Source organism: Neltuma alba, unplaced genomic scaffold (assembly GCF_004799145.2).
Source record: "Neltuma alba isolate B1F8T4 unplaced genomic scaffold, ASM479914v2 tig00011812_pilon, whole genome shotgun sequence".
NCBI classification, from domain to species: domain Eukaryota; kingdom Viridiplantae; phylum Streptophyta; class Magnoliopsida; order Fabales; family Fabaceae; genus Neltuma; species Neltuma alba.
The window spans coordinates 265,621-284,899 of record NW_021636427.1 but is presented as its reverse complement, the minus strand read 5'-3'; the positions used below and the strand labels follow the sequence as shown (position 1 = coordinate 284,899).

Below are 19,279 nucleotides of genomic sequence, written 5' to 3'. Positions count from 1 at the left end.
AGATTAAATACGTATTTGAAAAAAATTAAACATGTCTCCAGAGATGGGTAAACACAGTTGTTCAGATTTTTTTTTTCACAGCAACAATCTTCACCCTGCATTGTAATTAACGGATGACAGCTATCAGACTGTGATGTTTAAATTTTTCACTCATGCTTCTTGAAATTATAAAATCAATAATAATTTTTATGTCACAATTTTTTTAATTTAATAATATTCTTGTGTCAAAATATTGATCATGTGAGGGAGATTATTGAGCTAAACTTTATATTACCTCTGATTTTAAATAAAAAAATTAGTTAATTAATTTCAGTAAATTATAAAAATAAAATAAATTAATTATTTATAATAAATACGTATTATTTTTTTTAAAATATTCTTACTAATTAAATCTATTGGTTAAAACTTAAAAAGAAAACTAACATGGCAATCCTTATACTTTAACTTGATTTTGAATCTAGGTCCTTAGAGTTTTTTTTTCCCTTGTTTATTGGCTCCTCCAAATTATCTCCGTTAAAACCATCACTCCCTTGCACCCAAAAACGTTTCAGGACGTTGCAAACGGCGTTCATAACTGGTGACCTGTCTAATGGGGGGATGATTTGGAGTTGGAATAACGAGCTATGGAGTCGCTCAATCTTCGAAGGGCTTGGAAAGGGGATTTAGGGTTCGAATAATTTGGCTTGATGGCGGGAGAATTATGATATCTCACCTCAAGACCCGAGTTTGAAACGGCAAAGATGAATAAGGAAAGGATTTAGGGTTCCTTGGCCGCGGACAGGGAAGGAGAAGGTCACTAACAAACATCTATGAAACGAGGCATGATTCTTCGTCATATGTGATAGGGATGGAAGATCATGATGGGTGAGGTGTCGCCAAAAGAAGTGTTGATATGTGTGTTATGAGAATCTGGGTATTATGAGAAAAACCATATGCAATTGAACACAAAAATCATACTCTTCCGATCCTTAATATAAGACTCATTTAACTAATTTGATTAGATTAAAGAAATTAGATAAGTTAGTTAATTATCAAAAAAGTAACATATTTTTCCTAAAACACCATAATCATCTTTCTTAATACCCCCTCTCCCTCTTCTACTTGATTATGGTTGAAGGAGTATCCATAGGGGTAATTTAGAGAAAATTGATAAACATGAGAAATAAGTTTTATATTTAGGACCAAAACCAACTTAAGAATTGGGTCCTATATTAAGGACCGGAGGAGTACTTTTTGAACTTGTTGGTTAAAAAACATTAAGAAACAGATGAATAAGAAGCTTCGTCGTTGTGTTTCCTTCTCTAACATTTATGTTGTCTTCGGACGTTTCCTCCTCCTGCTTCTCTTCTACTAGCCGTTGCTTCTTGTTTGCAAAATTCATTCAAATGTTTTGCAAAGCAAGATAAGAATAGTGAATTCCTTCAAATATAATAAATAAATCAAGAAGCAGAACCCATCAGGATGCCTGTTCTCGACTTGAAAGATTATGGTAAAATAAATCATTAATAAATCTGTTTATTCAAAAATGTCAATCATTAATGGCTTTCAAGGTGGGAAAGTGAGAGAGAGGGGTTTAGAAACAAGGGAACAATTCAGTGCAAAGAAACTGAGGGGGTCAGTCTCTGAGGTGGCAAAGTATAACATGTGTTTGTTGGGTATATCCTACAAGCCAAATATCTTGCAATTCACGCCGTTTGCCATGTGCTGAAACGTTTTTGGGTGCTAACGGAGATAATTTGGAGAAACCAATAAAAAAGAAAAAAAACTCCGAGGACTTGATTCAAAATCAAGCTAAAGTATAAGGGGTGCCATATTAGTTTTTCCAAACTTAAAAAGAATAAATAAAAATAAAAAATAAAATAAATTAAAGTCTTATATTTTTATTTAATACTCCTCCGGTTCTTAATATAAGACCCATTTAACTAATTTGATTAGATTAAGGAAGTTAGGTAAGTTAGTTAATTATAAGAAATATGACACATTTTTTCTAAAACACTACAATTATCTTTCTTAATACTTCATCTCTCTCTTTTACTTGATTATGGTTGAAAGAGTATCTATAGGGGTAATTTAGAGAAAATTGATAAATATAATAAATGGGTCTTATATTTAGGACTAAAACCAACTCAAGAATTGGGTCCTATATTAAGGACCGGAAGAGTATTAAAATAAAAGTGAAACAATGTATAGTAAAACATAACCAATGATTTTTGAAATTTACATGTACACGGCGACCACACATGAACTACAAGACAATGGACTGCAAGTCAACGCACCCGCCCTCCGAAGAAGTTGCTTTGAAATATAAGTTTGGGTCCGCCAATGGATCTATATTATCAGTCAAGTCAAAACCATAATATTCAAATATGGAATACGCAGTAACCCGATGCTCAACTTGTTAACCATATTCTTTTCATATTCAATTTTTTATTTATTATAGTACGAAGTGCACTTATTAAAAATATATTCCCATAGAGAATTGATAACAAAGTACAGTTAGATTGACGTGTTATGTTGGAATTTTAGCAGGCCACTTCATATTGGACCCGCAAGCACATGTTTTGTAGGCTAAATTTATTACATAATGTAGTTTGTCTAGGTAGTGCTACTTCCTTTGCTTAATATATATAAAAACTAGTTTAATATTTAATTTAGTCTTAAATATAAGATTTGAATTTATTTTATCTTTTATATTTATTATTATTTTAAAACAGTTTTTATAGTAATTGTATATGTTAAATGTTTCATCAAATAATAGTTCTAACTAATATACATATTAACAAGAGTATTTTGGGAAAGATAATATTTATTTATTACAAATAACTAATTTAACTAATTTTTTTTCATCTTTTTAGATTAGTCAACTAATTCTTATATTAAAAACTAAAATAATATAAAACATGAATCATTAGCTTGCTAGTTTTGTTTTTCAAAAAAAATACCTCTTAAATTTTAAAATATCAAATTACGAATTACTATAAAATATGAATGTGTTTTTCAAGTATAACTAATTACCATTAAAACACAGTAAATAAGATTAATTTAAAATCTTAAATTTAAGAGGATTTTTTTGGGATTCTTCTCTTTTGTTTTTCTCCATCATGATGAAAATTGATGCTATGGAGACACAATCAACGAGATTCAACCCGACATGACATCTTAAATTGGTTTATGCCCACCCCACTAATGCTAACATTTTAGGTACAAAGAAATAATATTACGAGGTCGAAATTAAGACCTGTATAAAATTAAATGAGATTAAATACGTATTTCAGAAAAAAATTAATTAATTTAAGAAACTTATAAACGTATCTCCAGAGACACATAAGCGTAGATGTTTAGATTCTCTTTACAGCAACAACATCCCCCCTACATTGTAATCCACTGATGACTGATACCACTCTGTGATGTGCTGAATTTATCACCCATGTATCTTGAAATTATAAAATCAACAATAAATTTTTATGTTACCGAAATATTTTTAATTTAATAATATTCTTGTGTCAAAATATCGATCATATGAGCAAGCTATTGAGCTATTACTTTACATTAGTGAACATAATCAATGATTTTTTGAAATTGACATATATGCAGTACCACGCATGAACTAAAAGACAATCGACTGCAAGACAACCCATCCAGCCTCCAAAGAAGTTGCTTTGAAATATAAGTTCGGGTCCGCCAATGGATCCATCTTATCAGTCAACTCAAAATCATAATATTCCAATATGGAATATGCAATCACCCCTTTCCCTATCTTCAAAGATACTACTTCTAGTCCTTCTAGTCCTACTAATGATGAGAACTCGTTTATACAAACACCCCTTCAGAGATAAACGAGGTCTTATAATTAAGACCAGAAATGATAATAAATACAATTAAAAAAAATTCCTTTCGCACAAAATAAACTCGAACACAACTTGTCAATTCTATATAAGAACTTATTCATCATACTCTTTCCACGTTCCATCTTTTTTATTTATTATAGTATAAAGTGCACTTATTAAAAATAGGTTTCCACAGAGAATTGATAAGAAAGTACAGTTAAATTGACCAGTTTTATTAGAATTTTTGCAGGCCACTTTATATTGTTACAAGCATATCTTTTGGAAGCTAAATTTATTACATAATAAATTTTTGCACTTTATAAAATATACTTTGAATAATGTAAATATAAAAGACCTATTATTTTCATACTAGACTACATATATATAAACTCTTAATAAAAAAATCGATTACTCGTCACTAATTATGATTATGAGTAATAAAGAATCACGTTATGTTCTTATTATAGATATAAATATTTATTTTATTTACCGATGGTTTTGTATTGAACATTAACACAGCCCTCGCTGCCAACATCAAAAACAGGTCCTCCTTATCTATTTTATATATTGTTGTTGTTGTTGTTATGGACCGACCCGCCCCGCCATAGTTTTAACTTACAGGCCATTCACACATGTTCTCAGAGATATCACAAAAACCGCTTCCATATGAATATCAATGGTATGATAATGGCTTCCGATTCCATGGAGGAACCTCCTTCTTCGCAGAGAAGCTACTGGAGAAGATGGAGCAAGCAAGATTTCCTACCGGAGCAATCCTTCCAGAGCTGGGCCGACTACAAAACCGCGCTTTCTCAGACGTGGCTCAGGTTCAAGGATCGTCTGGTGAGCAGATCCGACGACGCCACCGAGACTGGTGAGATCAGAAAGCAAAGCGAGAACGACATGAAACGCTGCCTCAACTGGTGGGACCTCATCTGGTTCGGCTTCGGCGCTGTGATCGGCGCCGGAATCTTCGTCCTCACCGGTCAAGAAGCTCACGACGACGCCGGCCCCGCCATTGTGTTGTCCTACGTTGCCTCCGGCGTCTCAGCCATGCTCTCCGTCTTCTGCTACACTGAGTTTGCCGTAGAAATCCCTGCTGCAGGTGACACTTTTCCTGTTATTATGGGATTTTATCGCGCCGTAGAGTCTCTAGTTCCCACATGACTCGTTAGAAATTAGATTTGATTTAATATTTCCATAGTTTTAAAAATCATTTATAAATATATTTTATATAAGTCGAGATAGAAATCTTATTACATGTCTATTTTGTATCTCGTAAATTATAATTAAAAAGTTATTTATAAGTTATCTTGTAGCTAGAGCTAGTAATACGGGTAGGTGGTGCGGATACAGGTCAACTTGCAGCAGTGCGGGCCGAAAGCGGCAAGCCCACCTAAATATTTTTTTTAAAAAAATTATTATTATTATTTGTATAGGTTGAGCTTAGTTTGAAATATTAAAATTGGACTTGGAGTTTAAAACTTGAGTAGTGGATTATAATAAAATAATGTGAAAATTAATTTATAATCTGAAAGATATTTTAAAAAAAACTAACACATATTTTTTCTAAATAATTAATTTGATTATTTTTCTTATCCAAATTAATTAAGTAAATCTTTTATGTATATATGACATATGCAATTACATGAATGAGGAGATGTCAATGTGAAATTTGAGGGTCAAAATCCTCTAACAATATTGTATAATATATTAGGAATTGTATAAAAATAAAATAAAATTTTTTTAAGAAAGGCGGGTTAGCCCTCAGCGAAGTGAACTGAAAACAGCACAGGCTAAAATAGCCCGCACTATGATGGTTTGACATTTTGCTAACCTGAACCCGCCAAAAAAGCCCATATTGCCGGCTCTACTTATAGCTCAAAACTTGAAGTGAAACATAAACCAGAAAAAATTAGTATAGTACATACATATATAGAAACGAATATATATATATATATATATATATTCTAGCTCATGAAACACATTATATTAATCTCAGCGTGAAAAAACAGAGACAAAACAAATATGTTTGCCTTTTTTTTTTTTAGCAAATTGTAGGCAAACCATTCATATGAAGTTATAAATACTGGTGAAATTGAGCAATGCATAAATATTTAATACTTTATATAAATACTAACTATGAATAGCTTATATATTGTCATTGCTTATGTAATATGCTCATCCATATTTTAAATAATCCATGTTGATCCTTTGTTCAAACTATTTATATGCAAGGACATATAAAATATAATGAAAATGTGAATTTTATTCCCCAACTGATTTGTTTGATAAATTAAATTTTTAATTAATTATTTATACCAATTTGCTAAAAATAAAATCAAAATATTAAAAATAAAAAATTAAACTATTCAAATATAAGTAATCCTGTTTGGCCCTCCATTTAGAGTTCCTGTTTTGGATCTATCCGTCCATGCTTTATTGTACGACGTACAAATAATTCAATATGTTGGCCAACAAATCAATATAAATCTTATATATTAATATTGATATATTGATTAATTCATATGGTTGCAATTTTTGAGTTTTTGGCCAAATTGTCTATTTTGGACTTAATTAAAGTGATTTTTTGACTTTAAACAAAAATTGCGTACGCTAAAAATTCAATTTTGGCACAGGTGGGTCATTTGCATACTTGAGAGTGGAATTTGGAGATTTTGCAGCATTCATAACAGCAGGAAACATTCTTCTTGAAAGCGTAGTAGGAAGTGCCGCAGTAGCAAGAGGATGGACTTCCTACTTCACAACCCTTTTGAATCGTCCCTCCAATTCACTTCGCATCACAACAAACCTCAAACAGGGCTACAACTCATTAGACCCCATAGCTGTCGGAATCCTTGTTATTTCTGCGACAATCGCCATGATCAGCACCAGAAAAACCTCGTACTTCAACTGGATAGCATCAGCAGTCAACAGCTTTGTCATCCTCTTTGTCATAGTCCTAGGTTTCCTCCATGGCAATACCTCAAACTTGTCCCCTTTCTTGCCTTATGGGGTTAAAGGAGTGTTTAGAGCAGCTTCTATTGTGTATTTTGCATATACTGGGTTTGATAGTGTTGCCACTATGGCTGAAGAGACTAAAAACCCTTCAAGGGATATACCAATAGGGTTACTTGGATCAATGTCTTTGATCACTGTGATTTACTGTTTAATGGCACTTTCATTGAGTATGATGCAGAAGTACACTGAGATAGACGAAAACGCAGCGTTTTCTGTGGCTTTTGGAAGGGTGGGACTTAAATGGGCAAAGTATGTGGTGGCTTTTGGAGCCTTAAAGGGTATGACCACTGTGCTTCTGGTTGCAGCTTTAGGACCAGGACGATATATCGCGCATATTGCACGTGCCCATATGATTCCACCATGGTTTGCTCTCGTCCATCCCAAGACTGGAACCCCTATAAATGCTACAATTCTCGTCACCATCTTAGGTATTTAATATATAATCTTTTTTTCTTGTTTATACAAGTTGTAATTATTTTATCATTTCAGTTCATTCTATCACTTTCATTGAACATGCATACCAAGTTCACCTTGAAACTGATGATGATTCATAAGAAAACATAGTTTTTGGTTTTTAAAGATTTGGACAACTTATAATCAAGTTCCTTAAACCTTTTATTTTAATTAAGGAACTTCTCCCTTGGAATTGTGGTTAACTTTAATCGAAATTCCTGCAATTACCAAATATCATTGTTACATCAACGACATATCATTATCACATCAGCAACATGTCATTTCCAAGTAGTAGTTGACCAAACTTAGTTATAATTTTAAGAATTACTACTTCCAATTTTTAATATAAGAGTTAGTTGACTAAGTTGAGTAGATTAAGAAAACTAATTAAATTAGTTATTTATAATAAATATGTGTTTTTTCTCCTAAAATATCTTTACTAATCAAATGTATTGATTAGAATTACTATTATTACAAGGACTATCTTAGAAAAAATAGATAAATATGAAAGACAAATTAGATTGAGGGTTTTATATTTAGGATCAAAATAAAAGTCAAATGAACTCTTATATTAAGTACCAGAGATAATATATATTTAAAAAAAAAGGAATTTTGACCTAATTAACTTGACCAAAACCCTAAATTAGAAACAATACTTTCCCATGAATTCATACACTAATGACTATAAATTGCTGCCTCTCAGCTGCCAGCCTTGCATTTTTCTCGAGCCTGGATGCATTATCAAACTTGTTGTCAATAAGCACACTGTTTATCTTCATGATGATAGCTATGGCTCTTCTTGTGAGGAGATACTATGTGAGAGGAGTCACACCGACTCAGAATTTAATAAAGCTAGTCATCTTCTTATTTCTCATTGTTACTTCTTCAATGGCTACTTCAGCTTATTGGGGTTTGAGCTCTAATGGTTGGGTGGGATACGCCATAACTGTTCCTTTATGGTTCTTGGCCACTTTAGGACTGTCCTTATGTTTGACTCAGCAAAGGATACCTACGGTTTGGGGGGTATCCTTTGTCCCGTGGCTGCCATCTTTGTCTATTGCAGCAGATATTTTCTTGATGGGGTCTTTACCAAGAGACGCATTTATAAGGTTTGGAATTTGCACTGCTGTGATGTTGATTTACTATGTTTTCTTTGGCCTTCACGCCACCTATGATATGGCTCATCACTCTGTCCATAAAAATAATGAAAGAGCTTAGAGAATGGAGATCCGTAGCCAATAATTAGATAATTATGTGTCCTTTGATTTTCAGTACTTGATGAATCCTTCTGTAATACTCCCTCCGTTCCTTATTATAAGAGACATTTGATACTTATGGTATGTTCCTATATATAAGAGACACTTACAAGTTGTCTCTACTTTTTTGTGTTGATTTACTATTTTACCCATATTTATTATCTCCAACTCACACTCTCTCTCCCTCCCACTTCTCTTTCTTTTAATAATTTAATTGTTCTCTCTCATACCCTCTCTCCTTATTAATGAGAGTATTTTTGGAAAAAAATTATACTTTTTACACATTAATTGTTCTTAACTAATTTTAACTGTTTTTTTTATCAACGTACTTCGGTTATTTGTCTCTTATAATAAGGAACGGAGGGAGTATACTTGTACATTAATTTCTGTAACATAGTTGTACATTAATTTCCTCAAGAGTTACTCGTATGAAATTCTACGTTCTAATGGGTTTTTTTTTTTTGGGTATCTTTGCATTGAGCTAGATCGCTTGAATCCCGGAATCACATTGAGTAAATTTTTAATAAGAAGAAAATAATGTGACCAGCGAAAATAAAGGAGAGGGAGATGAGAGAAAACATAGCTTCTTCCGACATTATTTGAGGAATAAATAACGCAGATTTGGATTTTCAGATTAAATTTCCATTAAAAATTTCAACAAGTCAGATTTAATATTTTATAGAAATGACCAAAATAAAAATAACTAAGTTTGAGCAGTTAAAAATTTGAAATTTAATTTGAGAGTGATCTATAATTTCCAATAGGAAAGAACAATCAGAGTGAAGGAATGCCGTCATTTGAAATTGGAGAAATTATATCCCAAGGTCCTAACTACATAGAATTCAATATAAAAATTCAAAGTTAAATTATTCAAACATGCGAAGGAATTTAATGTTGCGATAAATGGATGAATATGTCCATTCATTAAAAAAAAAAAAAGAAGAAGTTAAAATTCACCATTTTTTCCAGTAGAATTCACAATTAAAACATTATTTTCCATCTTTATCTTTTTGGAAAAAAAATAAACTTAAAAAAATTAGATAATCTACTTATATATATATATATATATATATATATATATAGGGAGAGACAGAGATCAAATAAGAATTTATGAACATAGAAGTAACCATGCCTCGTGCTCCATCTATTCTTGTCAAATAATGAGCTATATAATCTTTCCCTACTCATAGTAAGACTTTTTTTAAGCATACGTAGCTAGACCTTTTTTAATCGCACATCTAATTAGTCATCGTAAAACATATCCAGTATTGACCAAATTAATCACCTAAGGCCCTCCATTCTCTAAGGTATCTTTGTTTGTTTTCAAGGAATATTCCACCATATTCTGCTTTCGTCGATGATGATGAGCCGTATCATAAGTAGCATGAAGCCCCAAGAAAACATAGTAGATCAGCATCACCCCAGTGCAAATTCCAAATCATATAAAGGCATCAATCCCTAAGGATCCCATCAGAAGGATATTTGCTGCAATGGACAAAGAAGGTATCCATGGAATAAGTGGTAACCCCAAACCCTAGGTGCCCTTTGCTGAGTCAAAAATAAGGACAGTCCTAAAGCGGCCAAGAACCATAAAGGAACACTTATGGTGTATCCCACCCAACCATTCTTTGGTCTCATACCCCAATAAGTTGAAGTGGCCGTTGAAGAGGCAACAATGAGAAGCAAGAAGATGACTAGTTTTATCAAATTTTGAGTTGGTGTCACTCCTCTCACATAGTATCTCCTCACAAGAAGTGCCACAGCCATCATCATGAAGATAAACAGTATGCTTATTGACAAACAGCTTGCCAATGCATCTAAGCTTGAGGAAAAATTCAATGTAGGCAGTTTAAATTATATATCAAAAAGCCAGCAAATATCACAATTGTCATTGGTATATACAGATAGAGTTTTGAGATGAACTTTTTAATCTTGATCTATGGCTATTTGTATAAAACTAGAGAGAACCTTAGTTTGTGGGAAAGAAATGAATCACAGTTGACCCAAATAGGGTTGGTTCAGTGACAATGGACTGAGTTTCCATGCGGACTTGCGAAAAATGTATTTGGATAGGGATTTACTTAATCATCAATCAACCTTAATTCTTTGGATTAGTTAAGGTGGCAAGTAGTCATAAATGCGTGAAAGGTGAAAGTCATAAAGCTATCCTTGCATGGAAAGAGATGGAAGACAGTAATTGTAATCATAATAAGGTCTGTTATAGCATACTAGTTGATGGCTTGTCCAAGCAGGGGAAGCTCATGGAGGCCTCAATGGTGTGGAAGCAGGCACTGAGTAGAGGAATTAAATTAGATGTTGTGGCTTACAGCTCAATAATTCATGGTTTTTGCAAAGCTCACTTAGTAGAACAAGGCATGAAACTTTTCCAACAGATACTTTGTTTAGAATCTGAATCACAACCGGATGTGATTACATATAACATTCTTTTGGATGCTTTGTGCATGCAGAACAGCATCTCCCGTGCTATAGGTCTTTTAAATATTATGCTAGATCTGACCTAATTGCATGCAATATTTTCTTGAGAACTCTGAGAGAGAAAGTGAATCCGCCTCAAGATGGGAGAGAGTTTCTCGATGAGCTTGTAGTCCGGTTAGTTAGGCGACATGGAATAAAAGGTGCTTCCAAAATTATAGAATTGATGCTGCGTAAGTATTTACTTCCAAAGGGTTCTACTTGGGCCATAATTGTTCGAGAGCTCTGCAAACCCAAGAACAATCAAAAAGCTACTAATGAATGTTGGAGCAGGTTGTATTGCTGATTTTTTTTAGAGCCTTTGTTTTCAACTCTTTTAAAGCTCAGAGATTACAAATACAGTAATTTGTCAAGGTCTTCACTCTGTAGGTCCGCATACTTTTGAAAGGAAGATAGAAAGCAGAGGTAGAGTTTTCACCGTGCTTTATTCATAGATCTCATCTTGTTTATTTGAAGATATCAGTGTGAACCTAGAGGGCTGCAAATGTTGAGAATTGTACCACTTGGACCATTTCAGCTGCCTGAACTTGTAAACTGCAGTTGTCCCCCCAAAAAAAACACCGTCTTGTGTTAGTCTTTAGTCAATTCAAACCGCAAGAAATGTAGAAAGAAATTTCGAGGAAATTGAAAATTCCTAATTTTAAATCAATATTTTTTAAAAAATGAAAGTTCTCAACTATTTTAATCAAAGTTCCGCAAGAATATTAAAAATAGTATTATTCTACTTTCTAACACTATCTTATATTTAACTGTTAGGCCTTTGTTTTGATCCGTACTCATGTTTTTTGAGTGGTATTAATCCCTGAGATATTTGTAAAAATTTAGATTTTATTAAATATGCATTTGGATAAGTGGATCTGTCTAGAAAAGAAAGTGTTTCTTGGTAGTCCTCCGGTCCTTAATATAGAACCTAATTGTTAAGTTAATTTTGGTCTTAAATATAATACTTATTTATCATATTTATCAATTTTTTCTAAATTACCCCTATGGATACTTCCTTAACCATAATCAAGTAATTAAGGAAGGGAGGATATTAAGAAAGATTATTATGGTATTTTAGGAAAAGCATGTCATATTTCTTATAATTAACTAACTTAACTTTTTTAATCTAATGAAATTAGTTAAATAGGTCTTATATTAAGGACCGGAAGAATAATTTTTAATTGACTTCCTGACTCGTTGACAACTATCAGAGATATTAATAAAAATGGGCTCGGGATTCAAACTTAAGAAATTTTTTGTTTGAGATTTTTCAGTCTTTTTTTCTCTCATCACGGTGAAAATTAACGCTATGGAGACATAAACAATCTACTACCTCCAACCTAAATATAAGAGTTAGTTGACTAATTTGAGTAGATTAAGAAAGTAAGTTAAGTTAGTTATTTGTAGTAAATATGTATTGTTTTTCCTAAAATAGCATTGCTAATCAAGTATATTAGCTAGAACTATAATTATTAGAAAGATTACCCTAGAAAAAAATAGATAAACATGAGAAACAAAATGGATTGTGGTATTATATTTAGTACAAAAATAAAAGTCGAATAAAGTCTTATATTAAAAACAAAAAGTAGTACATATGAAGAATTTTCGGAGAATAATTGGACTTTTGCTTCTTCTATAATTGTAATTGACGCCTTTTTCTTTTCCTTCATTTGAGATAACCTGACCTGACATCTCGAATTGATTTATACCCACCCCACTAATGCTAACATTTTAGATACAAAGAAATAATATCACAACGTTGAAATTAAGACTTGTATACAACTAAATGAGATTAAATACGTATTTGAGAAAAAAAAGTAATTAACTTAAGTAACAGATAAACGTATCTCCAGAGACTTATAAGCACAGGTGTTTAGATTCTGTTTACAGCAACTACGTTCACCCTATATTGTAATTACCGGATGACAGATATCACTCTGTGATGTTTTGAATTTATGACTCATGCTTCTTGAAATTATAAAATCAATAATAATTTTTATGTTACAAAAATATTTTTAATTTAATAATATTCTTGCGTCGAAATATTGATCATACGAGGAAGATTATTGAGCTGTTACTTTATAGGACATAATTGATGCTTTTGAAATTTACATATATGCAGGGACCACACATGAACTACAAGACAATTGACTGCGAGTCAACACACCCAGCCTCCAAACTTCAAAAGAAGCTGCTTTGAAATATAAGTTTGTGTCCGCAAATGGATCTATCTTATCAATCAAAACCATAATATTCCAATGTGGAATATGCAATCACCCCTTTCTCTATCTTCATAGAAATAAAGACAATAAAAATAAAAATTTCTTTATACTTCCACACAAAATAAACTCTAACATAACTTGTCAATTTAGTTATACTTACTTGTCAATTCTGTACAAGAACTTGTTAATCATACTCCTTCCATATTCAATCCTTTTTTATTTATTATAGTATGAAGTGCACTTATTAAAAATACGTTCCCATAGAGAATTGATAAGAAAGTACAGTTAAATTGGCAAGTTATATTAGAATTTTAACAGACCACTTCATATTGTCACAAGCATATGGTTTGGAAGCTAAATTTATTACTACCTCTTGTGCTTAATATAACAATTAATTTAATTTTTAATTTGATCCTAAATATAAAATTTCAATTCACTTTGTCTCTCATGTTTATTTCTTTTTTTCTCAAAGTAATTCTTGTAGTAGTTGTAAATGTTCAATGTTTTATCAAATATTAAAGTTAATACATTTGATTAGTAAGGGTATTTTAGGAAAGACAATACCTATTTATTACAAATAACTAACTAAAAATTTTTTTTTATCTACTCAAATTAATTCACCAACTTCTATATTAAGAACGGAAGGTAATATATATATTTGCACTGTATAAAATATAGTTACGTTGATAGCTCTGTAGTCATAAAATTTTTGGTGAATCCTAGAGTTCAAACCCTTCCTTAGTTACCTTCTTGTAAAATTTATTCTCCATGACTGGCAACAGGAACTCCAATGATAAGTGGGCTTTTTTAAAGTAGTGAAGGAAGTATATTTTGAACATTTACAAGTAAAACATAATTTCATTTTTGTGCTTCAATACTTTATTGATACATCAGAATTTCTCAAGACTGATTAAAAATTAACCGAGTTATGTGTGGGACTATAATAAAATCGATTACTCATCAATTAACCATTATGATTATGAGTAATTAAAAATCATGTTACGTTCTTATTATAGAAATAATGTTTGTTTATTTTATTTACCGATGGTCTTGTATTGAGAATTCACACAGAATCCTCGCTTGTCAACCTCAAATACAGGTCCTCGTTATCTAGTTTTATGTACTATTATTATTGGACCGACCTGCCGTAGAGCTTTAACATTGCAGACCACTCAACAAGTTCTCAGAGTCATCACAAAAATCGCTTATCGATATCAGTAGCGTAATAATGGCTTCCGATTCCATGGAGGAGCCTCCTTCTTCGCAGAGAAGCTACTGGAGAAGATGGAGCAAGCAAGATTTCCTACCGGAGCAATCCTTCCAGAGCTGGACCGACTACAAAACCGCGCTTTCTCAGACGTGGCTCAGGTTCAAGGATCGTCTGGTGAGCAGATCCGACGACGCCACCGAGACCGGTGAGATCAGAAAGGAAAGCGAGAACGACATGAAGCGCTGCCTCAACTGGTGGGATCTCATCTGGTTCGGCTTCGGCTCTGTGATCGGCGCCGGAATCTTCGTCCTCACCGGTCAAGAAGCTCACGACGACGCCGGCCCTGCCATTGTGTTGTCCTACGTTGCCTCCGGCATCTCCGCCATGCTCTCCGTCTTCTGCTATACTGAGTTTGCCGTAGAAATCCCTGTTGCAGGTGACACTTGTCCTGTTATTATATATCGCATTGTAGAATCTCTAGTTCCACATATCAGTTCCAAACTTGTTAGAAGTTAGATTTGATGTTTCATGGAAGCGATTAAGGGGTTCTTTACATAACTTTAAAAACCACTTATAAATATGTTTGATGGAAGCAGAGGCAGACATAATCATTTAAAAAGGAAGTAATTTTCACATTTCCATCAACTATTCCAAACTGTTGTTTGGTGGGTCGTGTTCATATGTCTCTCTCTCTCTCTCCCCCCCCCCTTTATCTCTTTCTTCTCTCTCTTTCCTTCCTCTCTCCCCCACAACCGTATTCTTCTTCTTCTTCTCCAACTTTCTCTCTTGTATCCACATTTCAAGCTTCACCCCATTGCCGCAATCCAAAATCTATGTAACCCAGCGACTTCACACTCTTCCTACTCATTCGGGAACGTGTCTGGGTGGTCTAACAGCCACATTCCTTTGAAGGTAACGAGCCCATTATACCCTTTCCTATTAATCTCCACGCACACTCCCGATGAAGTTGGCCAGGAAGCATGGGACAAGGAGGATGGTCAGAGGCAAGTGGTGTCATTGCAAGAGCCACTATGAGTGAAGATCCATGTGAGGATCTAAAAGCCAAGAGGGTTTGTGTAGGAATCCACCCGCATGCTGTTGCGAGCTGCCATGGAGGCTAACTCCTAATATATAGAGGTTTTTGTTTTCGTCAAAATTATCAATCTCCAATGTTCTGTTGTGGTCGCTGCCATCTTACCTTCATCGGATCCATCATGCCATCAGTGACTCCATGACCCAACTAGCTGGAAAGCTAGAAACTGCTCATCAACCAGCTTGGTTGATGCAGTTGGAAGGAATGGCGACTGCTTCGAGTTGTAGATTTTGTGTACAGTAATCATGTTTTTTGTAGTGAAGGCTTCAAGGTCAAGCTATGATGAAGGTATGTTTGGGTTGAGTTTGAGAGAGATATGTAAGGAAGAAGTGGCCATGAAAGATGGAGAAGAAGTTGCAGTGTGTAATGGAGAGAGAAGACAGAGATAAAAGGATAAACAGAGACCAACGTGAACAAGTGTGAATCCCCCAAGTCAAAAGTTAACACCTCTTTGGAATAGCTAATGATTGTGTCTCCTTTTTTACTCTTCAAAATTTAACAGTGTCCTGCTAACATAAAATCTTGGAGGGAATTATAATCAAGTTTCATAAAAGGGAAATAATTATCAAAAGGTCTCAATAACAACTTCAAAACAACAGGTCTTATAATAAGAATAACAATCTTTAAAACCTGTTTTTCAATTATTTTCCTTGCTTGAGACCTCATTATAATTCTTCCAAAATTTTATTATTAAAATTGTATCCTGTATATATATTCTAGCTCATGAAACGCATTATAGTAACGTCAGGGTGAAAAAAATAGAGAAAAAGCATATATGTTTGCTAATTTTTTTAGTAAATTGTGTGCAAATCATTCATATGAATTTTATAGTTATGCATGCTGATCCGTATTTTAAATAATCCTTGTCGATCCCTTGTTCAAACTATTTATATGCAAGGACATATAAAAATATAATGAAAATATGAACTTTATTCCCCAACTGATTTGTTTCATAAGTTAAATTTGTAACTAATTATTTATACCAATTTGCCAAGAATAAAATAAAAATTGAAACTATTCAAATATACGTAATCCTGTTTGGCCCTGCATAGTTCCTATTTTGGATCTATCCCGTATGACTTTCAAATAATTCAATATGTTGGCCAAAAAATCAATATAAATCTTATATATTAATATTGATATATTGATTAATTCATATGGTTGCAGATTTTGAGTTTTTGGCCGAATTGTCTATTTTCTAGTTAATTAATTTGATTTTTTTTGGCTCTAATCAATAATTACGTATGCTAAAAATTTAATTTTGGCACAGGCGGGTCATTTGCATATTTGAGAGTGGAACTTGGAGATTTTGCAGCATTCATAACAGCAGGAAACATTCTTCTTGAAAGCATAGTAGGAAGTGCCGCAGTAGCAAGAGGATGGACTTCCTACTTCACAACCCTTTTGAATCGTCCCTCCAATTCACTTCGCATCACAACAAACCTCAAACAGGGCTACAACTTATTAGACCCCATAGCTGTCGGAGTCCTTGTTATTTCTGCAACAATCGCCATGATCAGCACCAGAAAAACCTCGTACCTTAACTGGATAGCATCAGGAATCAACAGCTTTGTCATCCTCTTCGTCATAGTCCTAGGTTTCCTCCATGCCAATACCTCAAACATGTCCCCTTTCTTGCCTTATGGGGTTAAAGGAGTGTTTAGAGCAGCTTCTATTGTGTATTTTGCATATGGTGGGTTTGACAGTGTTGCGACTATGGCTGAAGAGGCTAAGAAACCTTCAAGGGATATACCAATTGGGTTACTTGGATCAATGTCTTTGATCACTGTGATTTACTGTTTGATGGCACTTTCATTGAGTATGATGCAAAAGTACACTGAGATAGATGAAAACGCAGCGTTTTCTGTGGCTTTTGGAAGTTTGGGACTGAAATGGGCAAAGTATGTGGTGGCTTTTGGAGCTTTGAAGGGTATGACCACTGTGCTTCTGGTTGGAGCTTTAGGACAGGGACGATATATGACGCATATCGCACGTGCCCATATGATTCCACCATGGTTTGCTCTCGTCCACCCCAAGACTGGAACCCCTATAAATGCTACACTGCTCATCACCATCTCAGGTATATATCTAATACAGTATATAATCCCTCCCTCTTGTTTATATAAGTTCTAATCATTTCATCATTTCAATTCATTCAATCACTTTCATTGAACAAGCGTACCAAGTTTATCTTGAAACTGATGATGATTCAGAAGAAAACACAGTTTTAGTTGGTTTTTAAAGATTTGGACAATTTTATAATCAAGTTCCTTAAAAGCTTTTTTCGTTAAGGAACTTATCCCTTAAAACTGTGGTTAACTTCAATCAAAATCGCTACTATTATCAAATATCATTGTTCCATCAATGACACATCATTATCACATCAGCAACATGTCATTTCCAAGTAGTAGTTGACCAAAATTAACTATGATTTTAAGGATTATATATATTATAAAAAACTATAGGAATTTTCACCTAATTAAGTTGACTAAAACTCTAAATTAAAAACAATACTTTCCCATGAATTTATATACTAATGACTGTAAATTACTGTCTCTCAGCTGCCTGCATTGCATTTTTCTCAAGCTTGGATGTATTGTCAAGCTTGTTGTCAATAAGCACACTGTTTATCTTTACGATGATGGCTGTGGCACTTCTTGTGAGAAGATACTATGTAAGAGGAGTGACACCACCTCAGAATTTGATAAAGCTCGTCATCTTCTTGCTTCTCATTGTTGCTTCTTCAATGGCTACTTCAGCTTATTGGGGTTTGAGCCCTAATGGTTGGGTGGGATACACCATAACTGTTCCTTTATGGTTCTTGGCCACTTTAGGACTGTCCTTATTTTTGACTCAGCAAAGGGCACCTAGGGTTTGGGGGGTGCCCCTAGTTCCATGGCTGCCTTCTTTGTCTATTGCAATAAATATTTTTCTGATGGGTTCTTTACCAACAAAAGCATTTATAAGGTTTGGAATTTGCACTGCTGTGATGTTGGTTTACTATGTTTTCTTTGGCCTTCACGCCACCTATGATATGGCTCATCATCAACCAGACAAGAACATGATTCAGTCTATGAAAATGCTGAAAGAAAGCTTAGAGAATGGAGATCTTTAGTTAATAATTAGATCATTATATATAGTTACTATATCCTTTGATTTTCAGTACTTGATGAATATATACATTTTGTAATATACTTGTACATTAATTTCCGATCCACAACAATTACTTGTATGAAATTCTACGTTCGCAAGTTTTTATTTTTGACATCTTTGCATTAAGCTCGCTTGAATCCAGGGATATTCAAATTGAGAAAATTTTTTATAAGAAAATAATATAACCAGCGAAAAGAATAGGAGAGTGGGAACATAAGAGAAAATGAAGTTTCTTTCGACATTATTGGAGGAATAATGCAGATTCGGATTTTCAGATTAAATTATCACAACAAATTTCAACAAGTCAAAATTGATATTTTATAAAAATGATCAGAATTCGGGAAAAAAGAAGAAGATAAATTTGGACAGTTAGAATTTTTTTAAAAAAAAATCTGAGAGCGATCAGTAACTGCGATGAGAAAAAAAAAATCAACTGAAGGAATACCCTCCTTTAAAATTGGAAAAATTATATCCAAAAGGCCATAACTTTATAAAATTCGAACTCAAATTATTTAAACATCCGAAGGAATTTAATGTTGTTATAAATGGATGAATATGTCCATTCATAA

General features: G+C 33.4%; 2 protein-coding genes across 2 annotated transcripts; both read left to right on the top strand.

Annotated features, from left to right (window-relative positions):
• The first annotated feature begins 4,529 nt into the window (after positions 1 to 4,529).
• LOC114718130 (cationic amino acid transporter 5-like) lies at positions 4,530 to 8,571 on the top strand. Its single transcript, XM_028903391.1, has 3 exons — positions 4,530 to 4,932; positions 6,467 to 7,276; positions 8,005 to 8,571. The coding sequence occupies exons 1-3, from the start codon at positions 4,530 to 4,532 to the stop codon at positions 8,517 to 8,519; spliced, it is 1,728 nt and encodes a 575-aa protein (XP_028759224.1). The 3' UTR covers positions 8,520 to 8,571.
• A 5,805-nt stretch (positions 8,572 to 14,376) lies between these two features.
• On the top strand, positions 14,377 to 18,822 carry LOC114718121 (cationic amino acid transporter 5-like). Its single transcript, XM_028903384.1, has 3 exons — positions 14,377 to 14,900; positions 16,828 to 17,637; positions 18,119 to 18,822. The coding sequence occupies exons 1-3, from the start codon at positions 14,483 to 14,485 to the stop codon at positions 18,670 to 18,672; spliced, it is 1,782 nt and encodes a 593-aa protein (XP_028759217.1). The 5' UTR covers positions 14,377 to 14,482; the 3' UTR covers positions 18,673 to 18,822.
• The last annotated feature ends 457 nt before the right edge of the window (positions 18,823 to 19,279 follow it).

Bases quoted from the DNA above. Each gene is read 5' to 3' on its own strand.
- LOC114718121 (XM_028903384.1), top strand. From the start codon at position 14,483: ATGGCTTCCGATTCCATGGAGGAGCCTCCTTCTTCGCAGAGAAGCTAC. The intron at 14,901-16,827 runs GTGACACTTGTC...ATTTTGGCACAG, and splicing joins CGTAGAAATCCCTGTTGCAG to GCGGGTCATTTGCATATTTG. The intron at 17,638-18,118 runs GTATATATCTAA...ACTGTCTCTCAG, and splicing joins ACTGCTCATCACCATCTCAG to CTGCCTGCATTGCATTTTTC.
- LOC114718130 (XM_028903391.1), top strand. From the start codon at position 4,530: ATGGAGGAACCTCCTTCTTCGCAGAGAAGCTACTGGAGAAGATGGAGC. The intron at 4,933-6,466 runs GTGACACTTTTC...ATTTTGGCACAG, and splicing joins CGTAGAAATCCCTGCTGCAG to GTGGGTCATTTGCATACTTG. The intron at 7,277-8,004 runs GTATTTAATATA...GCTGCCTCTCAG, and splicing joins AATTCTCGTCACCATCTTAG to CTGCCAGCCTTGCATTTTTC.